Here is an 18,039-nt window from a genome sequence, read left to right on the forward strand (position 1 = left end):
TCAGCCTGGTTTAAGTCAATCCAGTTCTAAAAGATGTTCCACTGATTTAATTCATGTGCAGGGAAATAAAGCCCCACACGTCTAGTCAAGCTTAAAAAACATTAAATTTTGGATATTAAGTTTTAGGTAAACAAGATATTCCCCAGCCCAGCAATTCCATCTCAAGATGGTTCTGCTTATGACAGAGCTCCTCAAAAAAATTATTTTTAATGAGGGACAAAATGTTTAAAGAAGGAAGGGCAGCACCCCTTTGAAAAACTTAGGTTGCCCACTAATTTCTCCAAGAACCCAATAATTTGGTGAAGGATAAAATCCAGATTTCCATATCCCCAAAAATCACACCTGATATATCAATCCTGTCCATCTACTTTTTGGTCACATTAGCTTAGACTTTTTTTTTTAAATCAGAATTTTCAACGAAGAAAAGATCACAAATCTCACAGCCTCAATGTGACGGGAATTTTGACACCTCAGAAAATAAAGACTTGCCCAGAAATATTCCATCAGAAAGGTGGAGGAAATTTTTGTGCRTTTTTCCCCAGCAGAGCTGAGCAAGGAGCAGGGATTTGGACTCTGCTGAAAAATTTCTGCCTTCCTGAAAGGGCCCGGCCACGCTCTGTGGCTCCCTGACAAAAGCGGGTRCTTTGCTCATTAGCAAGTGAAACGCTGTTAATTCTCATTAGCTAATTAAACAATTTCCTCTCCTCTAATCACCCTGCCCACAAACAGGTGAGTGCAGGCAGGGCACGGGCTGCTAAACATCCCCTTAATTGCTCGGGGCTAATTTAGCACGGGATTAATGTGGTCGAGATTAAAGTGGTCAAGCCCTGCTGCCTGATTCCAGGTCTCCTATTGTTTCTCGAAAAAGGATTTGCAAAAACAGCTCCCACGATGGCTCAGAGTGGAAAATTTCTTTCCATTCTCCAGCTCAGCTCCTGAAGGTTGGAAGAACGTGCACTGCTCTTCCTGTGGTGGTTTTCTTTCTCCTTCCAAAAAGGCTCAAATAAGAAGCTAATCTTGATTTTTAAAAAGCAATTCCTCTCTTTGTTGCCCCAAATCCTCTGTGACATTAAAGAAGAATGTGGGATATTATTTAAAGTCATAAATACAGAGTTGGGTTTGAGGGAAAGCAATAGAAGTGAAACTCAGTGGAAATACAAGTTGCTGAATGAGAGAGGAGAGAAAAGGAGAGAGATAGCAAAGGTTTGTGAACCAGAAATACCCACAGCTCTGGAAATAAACRTTTGCCAAGAGTTCAAGGCATTATCAGCTCATTTCTTGAACTTCTTTCATAGTGAGAGCAGCTCTTACAACCATTGCCTGGAGACACTGGGCTGCCACTAAGCGTTACAGCGAGTTCCTGAAGAGAACTTGGCCAAACAGTCACAAAAATCTTGGTTTTCCATTTGAACGAGCAGAGAATGGGCTCAGCCTAAAGCTGGGAAGATTTCTGAAAGATGCTACAGCACAAATTTCATTCAGTTCATTAATTTCTTCCCTGCAGCCACAGAGAGGTAAAAGGGCAGGGACCGAATGTTTTACTGAGAAACGGAGCCACAAACATCACAAATGCACTGTCCCTGTGCCAGGGCCCTGCCCCCCATGGGATTCATTCCCTGGAATTTGGGAGGAGAAGGAAAAYGGAACTTACGAGAAGGCAAAGGCCACCAAGGCCCCACTGACCACAATGAAGTCCAGGATATTCCACAGGTCACGGAAATAGGAGCCGGGGTGGAGGAGCAGCCCCAGGTCGATCATCTGCAAAGAAAACATGGGAAAAAGGAGAGTTTTAATAAAACATGGCCCAAATCCACYCTGCTGAGGGGCAGGGGAAGAAAGAGCTCTTTTCTGAGAAGCATTTCTGGATCAAAGGATCCTTCACAAACATGGAGATACCCAGCCAAGCTGCTCCGCTCTAAGGCAAGAAAAGCTCCCAAAATTGAAGCTCAAACCAATGAACCACCACCAAAAGCTACAGAAACAAGAGCTCTCACTGCTCCCTGGGATTCTTCCCCCACACAGGCATTAATCCCATTTTTATTTTGCAGCTGTTTTGCCTCTTGCTCTGACAGAAAACCCCAACTCCTGCCTTATCCCAACACTGAATCCTGACTTTATGGAATTGGGTTTTCTGGGAAGTTACTTCCCTTAGCAAAACCTGTCACCCTACTGAGAAAAAAGATAAATTCTCAGCTTTTTGAAACATGACAAACCAAGATTCAGTGTTGTTAATATTCCTGATCAGTGTAAAAGGAAAAGGGAAGAATCTGGAGTGTTTCAGCAAGGTCTGTCAGCTCTTCAGCCACACACCCCTCTTACACAGCCACAGCTCCTAAACATATCCTGATTTTCCTCCACAAAACATGAAAAAGTTAAAAAAATTARTTCCTCCATTAAAAAAATCAGGAGAGCTGCTGCATCTGATTCTGAGAGCTGTTCACGACTTCAAGCTCTCCATCCTTCCCACCTCTGTCCCACTCCACCCTTTCTCCAGCTTCCCACAAATCAATCTGGAAGAGGAGGTGACTCTTTGCTTGGAGAAATTCTTACCTTGATCACCATCTCAAAGGTGAAGACTCCTGTGAATATATAATCCAGGTATTTCAGAGCCTAAATGGGAAAGGAAAATGTGTGTTAGGGAAGGCCACATTCTGGAATAACCTGCACAGGGGCAAGGAGAAAAACATCAAATCTAGCAATGGTCTGCTTGGTGTGATGAACAAATATCAGCTGATGGGAGTGTTTCAGATAATTCAGGCACAAAGCTGATTTAAAAAGCAGCAGTTCCCCCAGTCCTTGCCAGTCTGCACCCATGGGTGSCTTCAGAGCACCTGCATTTCTGGCCTTYGAYWGGGCAAAAGAKGGATTTCACAAGGAAATGTTTGAACACCATTTCCTGARGAGTTYATTCACCAGCCTTCCCCACTGCAGAATGGYRTGTCAGCTTTGGGAGCTCCTCCATYSAAGMCACATCAGCCACACAATCTGTGATTCCCAARTTCTCCAACTCAAAAGTGGTTGAAACAGCAGAAAGGGACAGGMATTGTGAGCACTTTGATAGTGAAACACAGTTCATTTGTGTGTGTTATCAAACAAAGCTCTGATTTTGTTTTGCCCGTGCAGCGCATCACCCTGAGGAGACGGAAGCGGACGTGCCACGTGCTGGGAGATGAAAAGCACCCTAACTCTGGGAATTCTGGGTGGGACTCACATCATTCCTGGGTGACTCAGCCTGGACTGGGTCCTCTGCAGCCAGGGCAATGCTGCTGAGGGCGATGACAATCAGGATCACCATCTCGAAGTAGCGCAGGTTGACGATGTAGTGGAAGAGGCGCCGGATCCTGCGGGGACAGGAGCACAGGGTCACAGGGATGGGAGGGGTGGAAAACCAACACAAATCCAGCAGGAACAGCCCCTTTGGGATTCCTATTGGAATGATGGGATGAAAATAAAAATCAGGCTCTAAATTCTGGTTTGCAGCAGATCTGTGGTGAGATTTAAATAAGGGAGTTCAATATCTCAGTGCTGCTCTCTACCCCCTCTGCAAAGCAATATCTATTTATCTCTCTATATATTTATCTATCTCTTTATCTATTTATCTCTTTATATACTTATCTATTTATATATATTTATCAATTTATCTCTATCTCTCTATCTTTATTTATCCATCTCTATTAATCTCTTTATCTATTTATCTCTATTTTTTAGCTATTTTCCTATTTATCTCTGTATTTCTCTCTATCTCTCTATTTATATATCTCTTTATCTCTATCTATTTATCTATTTATTTATTTTTCATATCTATCCATCTCTGTTTATCTATCTCTCGATCTTTTTATCTATCTCTATATTTATCTATCTATTTATCTATTTATCTCTTTATCTCTTTAGCCATTTATCTCCCAATCTATTTATTTCTCTATCCATTTATCTCTCTCCCCATCTGTCAAAAGAGCACCGAGWGCTTTCAAGCACCCAGACTCAATTCTACAAATTACATTTATGGCGCTCCCCGCCTCCTCCCTCTGAACTCCTGGGTTAACACCCTGAGAGCTCCAAACAAGGTCTGAAATCCTTTTAATGTCAAGTAATCCCTTTAAAATGTTGAGAGTCTCAGCTGAATTGGCCTTTGTGGCTCTGAGTGTTCCTCCCACCCATCTCATCCCGCCTGCCCTTCAGTCCAAGTATTTTTCCAGCACAAATACTTCACAGGGACAGATTTGATTACTTCCCCCTAATCTTTTTATTCACAAATCRTGTCCAAGGAGAGTGGTAAATGCTCCCGTTCCTCAGCAATCCGAAACTCTTCGCAAATTTCAGCCGACAATTCCTTCTGCCCACAATTCCCCAATCCCTAACTGCACGCAGAGCTCTGCATTTGCACCACGTTTGTCAGCTGAATGAAGGACTTAGCCCAAGAATCAAATTACAGATTTAACTCGCCAACAACTTTGTAATCTGAGAATGCGTTTCAGCTCCTCGATCCCATTTTCTCTAAGCAAGTATCTCAACAGCAAGCATTAAAGTCTATTTTTCATGTCTGCTTACACATCCCTTTTCTTGGCTTGCTAATGGATTCAGAATGGCAAAGAGCTACAAATACCAGSGAAGCAAATTTGACAGAAAAGAACCTGAAGAAAAGTGCTTTTGTGGTTCCCCTAACTCCAGTTCTCAATCTGCCAGGAGGAGACAATCATTCCCGTGCTCTGTGAAGCCATGGAAGCGAAAGGCAGCATTCCCAACAATTGCAGCTTTAATTCCTGCATCAAACTCAATCCATCAATGCAATAACCAGCCCCTATTTTTAGCTCCCCATCATTCATAACCAGCAGTGAGATSTGGGAGCGTTTGTGAGCTGCCAGTGGGGCTGGAGGAACCACAGCCCTGAGTGCTGTGAGAGAGTGGTGGCACTCAGAGAAATCCATTTCATTTCTGCTTCCCTGAGCTGTSCTCCCCTCCGGCAGCACCGGGGTCATGGAGCCCCAGGAGGGTTTGGGAGGGAGATGGCAGCACTGAGGGGGGAAAAGCTTCCTGCCCCAGAAAGAGCTCTCTGGAGAAGCCAGAACAGCTGGGGCTGTGTCTTGCCCTGAGGAAGAAAAACAAATGCTGACATCCATGGAGTTTGGTCTTTGTCTTGTTATTCCCCCTTGGCTTGGTTGTAACACGTTTTTTCTCACAGTGAACTTGGTTTTTCCACTGAGGTTTTTTTTTGGGGGGGAAGGTGTAAGCTGGAGAAAACGGCAAAGAGGAGAGAGAGGAGAGGAGAGGAGAGGAGAGGAGAGGAGAGGAGAGGAGAGGAGAAGCAGACATAGCAAACAGTTTTGCTGCTTCTCTGCCTGCCCAGCCCAGCCCCCAGCTCAGACCCCTGGGCTCAGCACCTCTCACTCCCCACCCAGCCATGCTGCCTTGGCAGATCCTTCCCAGCTCATTTTTTGGGGTCACTCCTCAACAACTTTTAGGGAAACACCGTTTGCTTATCCAGCCAGACAGAGGCCAAGCTCCATTATCCCAATCTGGCTCCCCAGGGAATGGTCCCGGCCCCGAGGCTGCCAGAGCTCCAGGAGCGTTTGGACAGCGCTGCCAGGGATGGACAGGGTGGGGCTGTTGGGGGGTCTGGGCAGGGACAGGGGCTGGATCAATGATCCTGGTGGGTCCCTCCAGCTCAAGAGATTCTGGGATTTCAGGATTCTGGGATTTCAGGATTCTGTTGCATCCACCACAGGCACTTTTCTGATGTCAAATATGAGAACACAGAGCCCGTTTCGTTCCATGCACAGGATGTCACAGTCCTCAGCAGCAGAAGGTGCAGGAGGATTCATCTTTCTCTGAAATCCAGCTGCCAAAAAAAAGGCCTGAATTCCCTCTGGGATCTGGGCAGAGAGAAACTCTAAACCTACAAGTTTACCCRAGCCAGAGAGAAACCTCTGCTCCGAGGGGATCTCCAGAAGTTTCCAATGCCATTCCTTGCCCTTACTACTTTAAACGACTCACAGCCCTTCATGCCACAATTACCACAATCCCTTCTCCCCTCAGCCCTGCAGCCCCCCAGAGCAGAAATTCAGCATTTTCWGGCTTTGAGCCCAAAGTTCTCCAGGCAGCAGCACTGTTTGAAGGGGAAGAAATGCCCTAATCCCAGCAGATCCCACAGGCTGCACTCCCAGCCTTGGCAAATAAAAAATATTCYGGTTTTCCCAGAAGTTCAGAGTTTGCAGTGATGCAAAGCCACTTGTGTGGAATAAACAGGGATTCCTCAGGAACCTGCAGGAAATTGCTGCCAKCAAAAACAGCCCCCAACCTGTAGCTCCTGATGCAATCTTTGGGATCTCCATCAGCAGGGTCTGCCTACAGCGTTATCTTTTCCCAGTAATTCATTCCCCCAGGAAAACCCAGCTGAACAGCAGCACCTGGCCCTCACAAATAACCTTTTATTTCATGTCCCAGTGTGTTTGACTGGCAGAGATGAAAATCCCATTCATGTTATTCATTTGAAGCACCTGGAACCCATAACTGGCACCAGAGGAACTCACGGATTTGTGGGGCTGAGGATGAACATGGAACTGTAAGGCAGGATTGGTTTAGGCCCGTTTTTCGTCAAGTCATCGACGTCTTTCTTCTCCTCTGTCTTGCTGTCAAACTCCACGTTGTTCACTGGGAACAGGGAATTCAGGGAGAACACAAAGGAGAGGGTTAAACAGGGATCCACAGCCTGGAGCAGCTGGAAATGSAGCTGGGAGAGCAAACAGCTCTGGAAATGTTGATTAAATGGGATGAACAATCATTGGGTTATTATCACCCCGGAGTGAGACTGCTCTGCCCCTCAGTGCTGCTGGAACAGCCAGGAAATGGAGCTGCTCACTGCACACAAAGAAACCATGAGCTGGTTTATCCCAGAGCTGCCAAACTGGGGCTGGAAAATCCATCCCAAAGAGGACAAACTCCTAGGGAGAGGGATCAGCTCAGGATACTTGAAAGAAATGAGCRAAGAAGTTTGATCAGCCTCATAATTCAGTGTTTTGTCCCATGAATCAGGAGAACAATTGGCTTTGGAACATACAGAAGAACAAATTCATGGATGAGGTTTCATAATTTGGGGGCTGAGGCTGATGAACTTCCCAAAATTAGGAAAAGAAACCTGGGAAAAACTTCATGGACCCCACTGAGCTGTGCCTGCACTGAGCACCTTGGTTCAGTCAGAGCTCCCTATATGCAAAGCTGCAGAGCTCCATCCTGCAGTGAGTTTTAAAATCATCCCTTTCTCTAAGACARTCCAAACTTCCCTTCCAAAGGCTGGGAATTCTCCAGTTTTTATCCTAACTTCACCTGCAGAGCRTTTATGGGATAATTTACCAAAGATAATTTCCCATCTGTGAACTGGGTGACATTTTATCCTGCAAATTCTCTTCTTCAACACACATAAAAGCTCTTCCATTAATTCCCAGGACCTGAAGTCCAAAAACCCCACCCATTCTGAACGCGTTCAGTGCAGAGCTTTTATTACTTTTGATTTTATTTTGCAAAGAAAATGACATTTCATTGTGTTTGAGTGACATGTTCAATAAACTCCTTATTGGATCTCCAGGCAGATGCAGAGGAAAYGGCCAGGAAAGGGAGAGGCTGATAAATTGTGATTGACAGGAACTCAGCACTGCAATATAGGAAAATTACCATTTCAGAAGGGGGAAAATAAGGAGAAAGGAGAAGAAAAAAAATCAAAAAGAAAAGATAGATCTTGTGGCTGACAACAGAGTGAAAAAGCACAGATTTTGCCAGATTTTAGTTGTGTCATTTGGAAAGCAGAGTCCTGACAGCCTGGAGTCCAATGTGGGATTTCACACCGGGATTGTCCTCAGCTCTCCAGGCTGTCCCCACCCAGCCATGGATCAGCCTGGGCAYGAGGATCCTGGGAACATCTGGAAATTTGTGCTGAAGGATCCAAGAGCTCTGGAGCAGGACAGGGAGGGTGGATCCACTCCAGTGGGATGGAGAGGATTGTAAAAAGCTCAGGAATGACACAGGAATGCAAAGCTGCAGGATCACAGATGGATGTGGCTCTCCTTGCTCCTCCAGCTTTCCCTTACACACAGGATGTACTCTGGGTGAGYCAACCCCAGGGAATCTCAGGAGTTTTCCAGAAACACCAGGAACCCTTGCTGAGTTCCTGCAGCTTGTGGGAATTRCAGATCCTCCATCAACGAGTTCCCTCTCTACCCCTCGTGAGGAAAGCAGCCCCATCACTCCCTGGACATTTCCATTTCCCAGCAAGAAAAGCAGGGAGACAAAGGAGTGGGAAATACAGATCTTCTACCAATGAGTTCCCTTTCTGCCCCTCATAAGGATGGCAGCCCCCATCAATCCTTGGAAATTTCCATTTCCTGGCCAATTTCCCAGCAGGAAAAACAGGGAGACAAAGGAGTGGGAAATACAGATCTTCTACCAATGAGTTCCCTTTCTGCCTTCGTAAGGATGGCAGCCCCCATCAATCCTTGGAAACTTCCATTTCCTGGTCATTTCCCAGCAGAAAAAACAGGGAGACAAAGGAATGGGAATTACAGATCTTCTACCAATGAGTTCCCTCTCTGCCCCTCATGAGGAAAGCAGCCCCCAACACTCCTTGGAAATCTCCATTTCCTGGCCAGTTTCCCAGCAGGAAAAGCAGGGAGACGAAGGCACTCACTTGGTATGACGGTGGTTTCCCCCGGGGGGGCAGTGATGGTGACAGGGATGTTCACAGKGGTGGTTTTGTCCAGCGGGGGCTGGATCATCCTCGTCACGTTCTTCTGGTTGTCAGCATCCTCCGGCTGCTCGGGCACCTTCTGCAGGTACGTGCTGGGCAGGGTGTGCACGGGGACACTCACAGGGACACTCACAGGGACACTCACGCTGCCACTGGCCTCCAGCTCACACTGGTTCTCCCTGGGAAAAGCAGGATTTGTTACATTTGGCCCAGGAAGGGTTCAGGGATGCATCCCTGACACTGCGCCTCATGCTGGGATTGTTTCCTCCATGGAAATCCTCTGCAGGACAACCCCCAGATGGCAAAATTCGGGTCTTTTTCCTCTGGCACCTCCCAAGCCAACTCAAATCACAACATTGAGAGGAGACTGTGGCACTGAACANCAGGGAGACAAAGGAGTGGGAAATACAGATCTTCTACCAATGAGTTCCCTTTCTGCCTTCGTAAGGATGGCAGCCCCCATCAATCCTTGGAAACTTCCATTTCCTGGTCATTTCCCAGCAGAAAAAACAGGGAGACAAAGGAATGGGAAATACAGATCTTCTACCAATGAGTTCCCTCTCTGCCCCTCATAAGGATGGCAGCCCCCATCACTCCTTGGAAATTTCCATTTCCCAGTAGGTAAAGCAGGGAGACAAAGGTGTGCGAATTACAAATCCTCTACCAATGAGTTCCCTCTCTGCCCCTCGTGAGGAAAGCAGCCCCATCACTCCTTGGAAATCTCCATTTCCTGGCCAATTTCCCAGCAGGAAAAGCAGGGAGACGAAGGCACTCACTTGGTATGACGGTGGTTTCCCCCGGGGGGGCAGTGATGGTGACAGGGATGTTCACAGTGGTGGTTTTGTCCAGCGGGGGCTGGATCATCCTCGTCACGTTCTTCTGGTTGTCAGCATCCTCCGGCTGCTCGGGCACCTTCTGCAGGTACGTGCTGGGCAGGGTGTGCACGGGGACACTCACAGGGACACTCACAGGGACACTCACGCTGCCACTGGCCTCCAGCTCACACTGGTTCTCCCTGGGAAAAGCAGGATTTGTTACATTTGGCCCAGGAAGGGTTCAGGGATGCATCCCTGACACTGCGCCTCATGCTGGGATTGTTTCCTCCATGGAAATCCTCTGCAGGACAACCCCCAGATGGCAAAATTCGGGTCTTTTTCCTCTGGCACCTCCCAAGCCAACTCAAATCACAACATTGAGAGGAGACTGTGGCACTGAACAKCCCTTGGCTCATTTAWTGATGTCCCCAAACCAGGCCYACGTGGCAYYTGCACATCCCARCTCCAGGAGCCATCCCCAGCACCGRCTGCTGAATGAATGGATCCTGACATTCCGCTCCCTAACGTTCTCCCCAGGCCTTATTTAACCGTGGTGATTCTCTTTTCCAGCTCAGAACCACTCTGCACGGTGACTGTCAGCARCTAAACAGCTCCAGCCCTTCCCTGCAGCATCTCCAGTGAGGAGGAGAGCGAGCCYGTGCACACGAGCAGCAGGCAGAGTGTTTGGAAATTCAGCTGAAAGGAAGATAATTTAGACAGGAAAATTATTATCTCAGCGCCACTCACAGCCCTCCACGGCGACACAAGCTCCATTCTAAAGAATCCCAGTGCGATTTCTTTTCCATCAGACTAATAAAGCTGAAAAGGCAATCTATCCTTCTTTATTAACTACTGCAAATGCTTCGCCGGGGCTGCTTTCCTCACTTGACTTGGGTAAGGATTAAAGCAAACGGGGGACAGCGCTGTCCTTAATGGAAGGGCCATGTGCTGGAACGACTGGTGGCACAGCTGAAGGGTCCCCGTTAAAAATGAAAATCAAAGGGCTGCGAGAGAGGCCAGATGAAATTTAAAAAGATGTCCCTCAGGAGCTTCCTTGGGGAGCYGGGAAATTCTCTGCTCCACTTGGTGCCCTACAGGGTGTGGCGGTGTTTACAGCAAGGATGGTCCCTGCTCTAAACCTGAGCTGTTCTATGGGRGAAAATGGTATTTGGGAGCCTCTGTCACTGCTGATTCAGGGCAAACAGAGCTRCAGGTTGGGGTGGAAGCTGCTGTGGGGACAAAGACAGCAAGGAATGACAGCGGGAGGGGGATAAAGGTTTTCCTGGGATACCTCAGGGGTTCTGTGACCCCTGAACCGAGCCGGGGCAGGTCCGGCAGCGCTCACTCACTTGGGCTGGTGGTTGCGGTGCTCCTTCTCTCCGGCCTCGCCCTCCTTCTCGCCGTTGTCCTTCTCCACGGACTCGTAGGTGGACAGCGCCCTGTTGCGGAGCCGGTGCCGCCGGTGGGGCTCCTCAACGTTGTCCCCCTTGGTGCCAGTCTCTCCATCCCTGTTCCCGGAGCGGGATCCTCCGCGGTGCCGGGAGCGCCGCTCTCCCCGCCCGCCGTTGGCCGCGCCGTTGCCCTCCTTGCCCGGCCGGTCGCTCGAGTGCCGGTGGCTCCGGTGCCTCCGGTGCTCCTTTTCTGCCCCTTCCTCCACCGAGCCCCGCCGGTGGTGCCTCTTTCCCCCTTCCTGCCCCCTGTTCCGCTCACTCTTGCCCTCCTTGCCGCCCCCTTCCACGTCCTTGCTGCGGCTGCGGTGCTGCCGGTGCCGCTCCTCCTTGGTGCTGACCCCGGGCTCTCCGTTCTCATCCTTGGCCGCGTCGCCCTTCTCCTGCTCTCCCGACGCTTTCTCCTTCTCCCGATGCCGGTGGTGCTTCCGCGGCGCTTCCGCCCCGTCGGCCGGGCTGACTTTGGGGTGCTCCACCACCTCGTGGGCATCACCAGGGCTCAGCTTGGCCATGTTGTTCCTGCCCTCGCTGCGGGGCTCCACCACCAGCGGCCGGTCCAGGTGTGTTTTCATGTCGGGACGGATGTGCAGGGTGGTGGCATAGCGCACCCGCTCCTCGGGGTCCAGCTCGTTGTACAGCGCCTCGCAGCTGGCTCGGAAGTTGTGCATCCGGATCTGGCTCGTCCTCTGCTCCCAAACCGACTTGGATTTGGAGGAATTCTGCTGCTTGCTAAGGGCGGGAGAAACGCGACAAGTCAGCGTCTGAATGTGCGCCGGTTCCCCAAATACCGGCCAAAAAATAAAAAAAAAAAAGAGGGAATTTTCAGCCGAGGAGGGGGGACATTGAACCGAAGGAATAACGGGGATGGAGAGAATGGCTGGCGGAGAACATGAGCAGGGAAAGCCAGCGGGATCATCCGTGTTAGTTTTGCCCCCACGAGCGGCAGGTGCTATGAGATCGGCCCTCTGGAAAGGAGTTATTCCGTATTTTATAAATGTGGAAGCCTCGGGAACGGCGTGAGGGATTAAAACATCGGCACACAAAAACCACACACCCCAGGCAGAGCTTTGGCACAGCCCACAAAGCTTCCCAAAATCGGCAGCGTTTTTCTCCCCACCTGGAAAGGTCTGGATGAGGAAAGGAGCGGGGAGCAAGAGAAGTTAGATCAGCAGGAGGAGCAGGGGAAAAGAAACCTGTTCCTGACGATCCGAGCCTGCCACGGGCCCCTTCCCCTCCCAGCCGGCCCCAGGGGGTGTTTTCCAGCTGTGCTGCCCCGCAGGACCCTCAAGGTCTAAAACTGCGCCAAACCCAGAGCATCCTACTGGGTGAGAAGACGGACCAGCCAACCCACACACCACTGCAAGGAAGGGAGGAAAACTGTCCTGTGCACCAGGAAAGGAGCCCAGAGAGTGGGAGAGTCACACACGGATCCGTGAAACCATCCTGAGCTAGAAGGGATCCCCAAGGATGATCGAATCCAACCCCTGTCCCTGCCCAGACCCCCCAACAGCCCCACCCTGTCCATCCCTGGCAGCGCTGTCCAAACGCTCCTGGAGCTCTGGCAGCCTCGGGGCCGAGACCATTCCCTGGGGAGCCTGGGCAGTGCCAGCACCCTCTGGGGACACAAGAACCTTTCCCTGCTCTCCAGCCTGAGCCTGCCCTGGCCCAGCTCCAGCCGTTCCCTGGCTCCTGTCCCTGTCCCAGAGCAGAGATCRGAGCTGCCCSTCGGGAGGAGCTGCAGCCCCGGGGAGCTCTGAGCTCAGTCTCTGCTGCAGMTGAACAATCCCAGTGCCCTCAGCTGCTCCTCGTGGGCCCCTCCAGAYCCTTCCCCATCCCTGTGTGCCSAGATGAAGAYGAGATGGGAACACYTGGACACCCYTRCTKAYCTCTGTCYCCCTCAACAYAAGGACACCTCCTTTGGCACGGCCTGAACGCTCTGATGTTCCAGCACAGCGCTTGGTTTCTCACCACATTCCAAATGACCACCAACCCAACCAGGCCATGAAGAGAAGGCTTTTTCTTTTCCTCCTAAAGATTTCCAGTTAAATTCTGCTTTCCACTGGCTGCCAGGGCAGAGTTCTGGATTTAACCTCGCGGAAGAATGAGGTTAAATCAAATTTTTTCTCAATTAAACTTCTCCCAGCAAGGCATTTTCCTTCCCCCAGCCTGCTCCAACATCCCCATCTCCCACAGCTCAGCCTGAGCTCTGTGGCTGGAGGAGCAGAGCCCACATGGGAGGAAAATGCAACTTCCTTACACATTTTCTGGGCTTCCCTGGCAGCAGGAAAAAGCAGCTTTTGGGTGTTTTGGTGCTGACTGGGTCTGTCTGTCTCTGTCACCGTGCACAGAGCCCAGAGAGGTGACATCCAGCCACACTCACATGGGAGCTGTCACAGAGGTTTTGTGTAGCTGGGCTCTGCCTGGGAATCAGTTCTTTACTGAGGTTGCTGCTGCCTGGTGCTGCTCAAGAGGTAAAAACTCCCTCAAACCCTTCCACCCAGGCAGGTGGGGAGGAATCATATTTAATCCCAGAATCAGAGCTGATCACCAAAATTTAATATCCCCACCCTGTTCTTGATGAGCTCAGGGCTCATTGGTGGCACAAGAGGGGGGAGCCCTCAAAGCACAGCAGGACTCATCCCCGCTGCCTGTCCAGGAGGAGAAACAGCAACAGGAGGGGATTCAGAGGAGATGGAAAAGCATCAACAAAGCAAAAATTCCTTCCTCTGCCTCCCCCCTCAGCTGCTGCCATGAACTCTGCACAAATTTGGGCAGGCACAGCCCAACCATGGCACGAGCAGGGCAGGACTCCTCCAAACGGATCCAAAAGAGCTTTTGTCAGAATATTTACTCCACAAGAAAAAACCCAAAACCATGAAACCAACTCCTCATCTGAGCCTTGCTGGCTGCTTAAAATCCTCCTGAAGCCATTCAGAAAATTGCCCTGTAATTCATCCCAACTCGCAGACATCCTACAAACCCTGCTGTTAATTCACTGCTTTGCTCCCCATCCCTGTTTTCTGTCTCTGGAATATTTTGAACTCTTTGAAGGCTCTGCTCCCTYCCCAGACCCTCCAGGCTGGAAATGCTCGAACAGATCCCGCTGCCAGTACCACCAGCAAACAACTCCTGCCTGTGGCTGGAAAGAAAACCCYACAATTCCTGGAGAATTAAATAAAATCCATATTAATGAATAAATGACTAATATTGGTATAAATAAAAAATATAATCAGAGGGAAAGGAAAATGTATTTTTAGTCAGGTTCTAATACGTTCTAATTAGGGTGCTCCTTAATGATTCAGGATTTTGTTACCATAACCTTTGAAATAACTGATTTAATGGAAATCCTGAAAGTTTTGCTCCAGTAAATAATGAATGGAAGCTGCCTACGGAAATGTAATAATTTAATGTTAAAAATAACCCCACATTATATGGTGGGTGTGAAATTCTGTGCTCTGCTCACAGATGAAAGGGAAATCGCTATTCAAATRCAACAAAACCTTTTCACTCCAATCCTATTTTCTGTTCATGAACTTGGAGTTCATAAACTCCCCACATTTCCATTTTCCACTCAGAGAACACAATGGAACATTTCACTTTGGATTGGCCCGCACAAAGCCAAATGTTTTATCTCTCTGGRATTGGATAAAACAATTTTCTCTCAGCTGAGCTCACCCTGGTGTTTAAATGAGCTTTGCAGTGACCCTGGAGTTGGTGCTGTGATGCTTCAGCACCTTTTTTTATCTTTCTGAGCTCCATCTCCCTCCTGAGAACCCCTGGGAGATGCTCTGAGCATTCCCATGGAGCTGGGGCATCACAGACACCAGAACCGAGGTGCAGAAAACACTTCCCACTGCCTTCCAAAATTATCCTTGAACTTGATTTTGGTTTTAAAAAACATAATTTCTTTACAATAAATAATATACATTTACATAATAATATATAAAATAAATATATTAATATATTGRTTCTTGTMATTTTTATCTCCTTTTCATAYATTTATAAACTTGAATTTTTAATTTGCAGCTTCACAGGGATAAAACTTATTGTTTCATAACATTTCTCCCAATATTTGCTAGAAACTCAAAGGTTTTCCATGGGATAAAACCCATCCTGGCTGTGCACCAGCCCCTGATCTCCAGAAACTTGCTGCTGAAATTTGAAATTAGAAATTGGAAATTAGAAGTTTGAAATTAGAAATTAGGAATTAGAAATTTGAAATCTCTTTCCATCAGTCACAGACACCAACTTCTCACGCCAACACAGGTCACTGAATGCCACACATTGGTTTTTTTCAACATTATCCCTCTCAGATTGAATTCCTACTTGCTGTTCCTGTACTTTTGGACAATTTGGTGTAGGGTGAGACATACCTGGTGTGAGCAGGAGGAAGAAGCTGGGATGGCAGAGAGGGACAGAGCTGAGCATCCCTGTGGGATTGGGGAGCTGCTGAGCACATTGACATGGGCTGGGAGCCCTTGTAGGGTCAGAAAAATCCCACAACCCCAGAATGGAATGGGATGGGTTGAGTTGGAAAGGATCTTAGAGCTCATCATGGGCAGGGACACCTCCCCTGTCCCAGGCTGCTCCCAGCCCCAATGTTCAGCCTGGCCTTGGGCACTGCCAGGGATCCAGGGGCAGCCACAGCTTCTCTGGGCACCCTGTGCCAGGGCCTGCCCACCCTCACAGGGAACAATTCCTTTACAATATCCCATCCATCCCTGCCCTCTGGCACTGGGAAGCCATTCCCTGTGTCCTGTCCCTCCATCCCTTGTCCCCAGTCCCTCTCAGCTCTCCTGGAGCCCCTTTAGGCCCTGCAAGGGGCTCTGAGCTCTCCATGGATCCTTCTCCTCTCCAGGTGAGCACCCCCAGCTCTCCCAGCTTCAGAGGGGCTCCAGCCCTGGAGCAGCTCCGTGGCCTCTCTGGACTCTCTTCCCATCCTTCTGCCCCAGGGCAGGGACAGCTCTGCAGGGGGTTCAGAGCATCACCCTAAAACCCAGCACAAAGCTGGCCCTTCCCTGCCATTCCCAGCAGGGGCCAACGGCCACAATTTCCCAAAATCCCCCCAAGGAGATTCCCAGAATCCCACCAAAATCCCCCAAGGAGCAGCAGCTTTGGGGTTTGCAGCCACCTGCACCTCATTCTGGGCACAAAGGGACACAAAGCTCAGCCAGGCCAAAGCTTCCCACTCTCAACATGGCTAAAAAGGTTTTCCTGCTTTCTGCTGGAGTTTTTCTTTCTAGAATGATTTTCCTCAGCCCCAACTCAGCACCCTCGTGCTGCTTCTTATTGTTCCACAAATCATTTAATAATCATTAAAATCCACATTCGACACACAATTTTTACTTAAAACAATAAAAAWACCAAAGTCGACCAAACTAAACAGAAGAAAAAGCTTCCTAYMCCAAATATCCCAACATRAAAMAGAAGGAAAAATCACACACARTCCACCCCTGGAATTGTCATTAAAATAGTAATAATTCACTATATTCTACTTTAAAACAATTTTCTGATTGTTTTCAGTGCATCCCATCCCAGCCCCAGAAACAGAAATGTGGGGCTTTGCTTTCTGCACACCCTGACCCTCAGAAAATGCCAGGAAATATTCCTGCTGCCTCAAGTTTTATTGCTGTTCATTTGATATTTCAGTTGGGAATTGTGATCAAATAATTGCATGCTCAGTAATGAACTACAGGGTGAGAGAGCTAAAAGCAAAACCAAAGAAAAGGGGAGTTAAAAGCCAGATGGCTGTGGCTTGACGGAGCAAAAAACCCCCTGGGGTTAAATGTGGGGGGCCATTAAATGGTCTTAAACCCCAGGGAAATTGTATTTTTTAAAATTATATTTTATTTAAATTGTATTTTATTTAAATTATATTTTATTTAAATTATATTTTATTGATTTCTATTTTATTTTAATTCTATTTTATTTTATTTCTATTTTATTTAAATTCTATTTGCTTTAATTATTTCTTTCCTCTGAAGTGCTGAAGCCCCGCTCTCCAAAAGATGTTCAGGCCAAAATCCCACCCTAAACTCCAAACTTTTGATAAAAACCAAGAGAAAATATCAAGGAATGGAGGCCCAGCCCCTTCTTTGCAGTCTGAGGAGATAAAGCAATGACCCAGACAGTGAATATACAAAACAAGTGATAAAAATCAAGAATAATTTGCTTTTTTGGATGGCAAATGACAAATTCATGCTGGAAGAAGATATTTGAGTTTTTCATTTCCTTCCTTGCTCTATCAGCCTGGCTGGGGCTGGGATGGTTGGGTGGGAATGAARGAGCTGGGCTGAGAAAGGAAACAAAAAAATTTATTTATTCCAGAAAAAAATATCAGTGGCAGGTGCAGGAGTTCAGCACTTGTGAGGAAAAAAAAAATCTCCATTTTATGGAACTATTTTTCCCTTTATTTAAGGGAAATATATTTTATTATTTAAGATTTTTCAGAATTTGCCTGGAGAACGTGGAATTTGTCATGTCCAAGCAAGGACTGACAGCTCTGGATCCTACTAAAAATCAACAATAAACAGCAAAACAAAGAAAAACGCAAGTTATGGGTTTGGATTTTATCGCCCCTCGCAATTTGAGGATTCAGCTGAAAATTCAACATCTACAACTCTTAAAACCACTGGAAAAATGCAGCACAAGTATTCCCTTGGCTGKGTGTCATCACCCAGGCACACATGAATTAATTGCCAAATTCAGTGTGTATTTTAGATAAATCTTAAATATTGAGATAATATCTAAATATTAAAGGAATAGAGCAGATCTGCATTTAATTCCCTCTCCTCAGCAAATGAAAAATGTATTTTCTACACACTGGAACTGTGTCACGAATTTGTTACAGCACCAAAGGCTGGAATTACCACCAGAAAATTACTCAACCTGATTTTAATTTTTTTTAAGGGAAATATCTCCTGTATTTTGCCTGAAACATCTTACTATTTAGAAATATTTTTTTTTTTTTAATAATCAAAGGACACAGGGAAAACCGAATTCCTTGTATCTCTAAAGATTTTGGGAGAAGTTTTGCTCTCTT

The 18,039-nt window shown here is 47.7% G+C and overlaps 1 protein-coding gene across 1 annotated transcript in view; it reads right to left on the reverse strand.

The window, feature by feature from the left end:
• The window catches only part of LOC130586171 (voltage-dependent N-type calcium channel subunit alpha-1B-like), a gene marked incomplete at both ends in the record, with an annotated part of 86,483 nt that overhangs the window by 38,754 nt on the left and 29,690 nt on the right, over positions 1–18,039 (reverse strand). Inside the window, 6 exons of the mRNA XM_057386891.1 lie at positions 1,652–1,758; positions 2,551–2,610; positions 3,212–3,341; positions 6,528–6,648; positions 9,511–9,749; positions 10,899–11,726. Coding sequence (XP_057242874.1) covers positions 1,652–1,758; positions 2,551–2,610; positions 3,212–3,341; positions 6,528–6,648; positions 9,511–9,749; positions 10,899–11,726 — 1,485 coding nt within the window. The remainder of the gene's footprint in view (positions 1–1,651; positions 1,759–2,550; positions 2,611–3,211; positions 3,342–6,527; positions 6,649–9,510; positions 9,750–10,898; positions 11,727–18,039) is intronic.

The sequence above is a fragment of the Malurus melanocephalus genome, unplaced genomic scaffold, assembly GCF_030028575.1.
Source record: "Malurus melanocephalus ecotype Western Australia unplaced genomic scaffold, MMel_1.1 scaffold_1091, whole genome shotgun sequence".
NCBI classification, from domain to species: Eukaryota; Metazoa; Chordata; class Aves; order Passeriformes; family Maluridae; genus Malurus; species Malurus melanocephalus.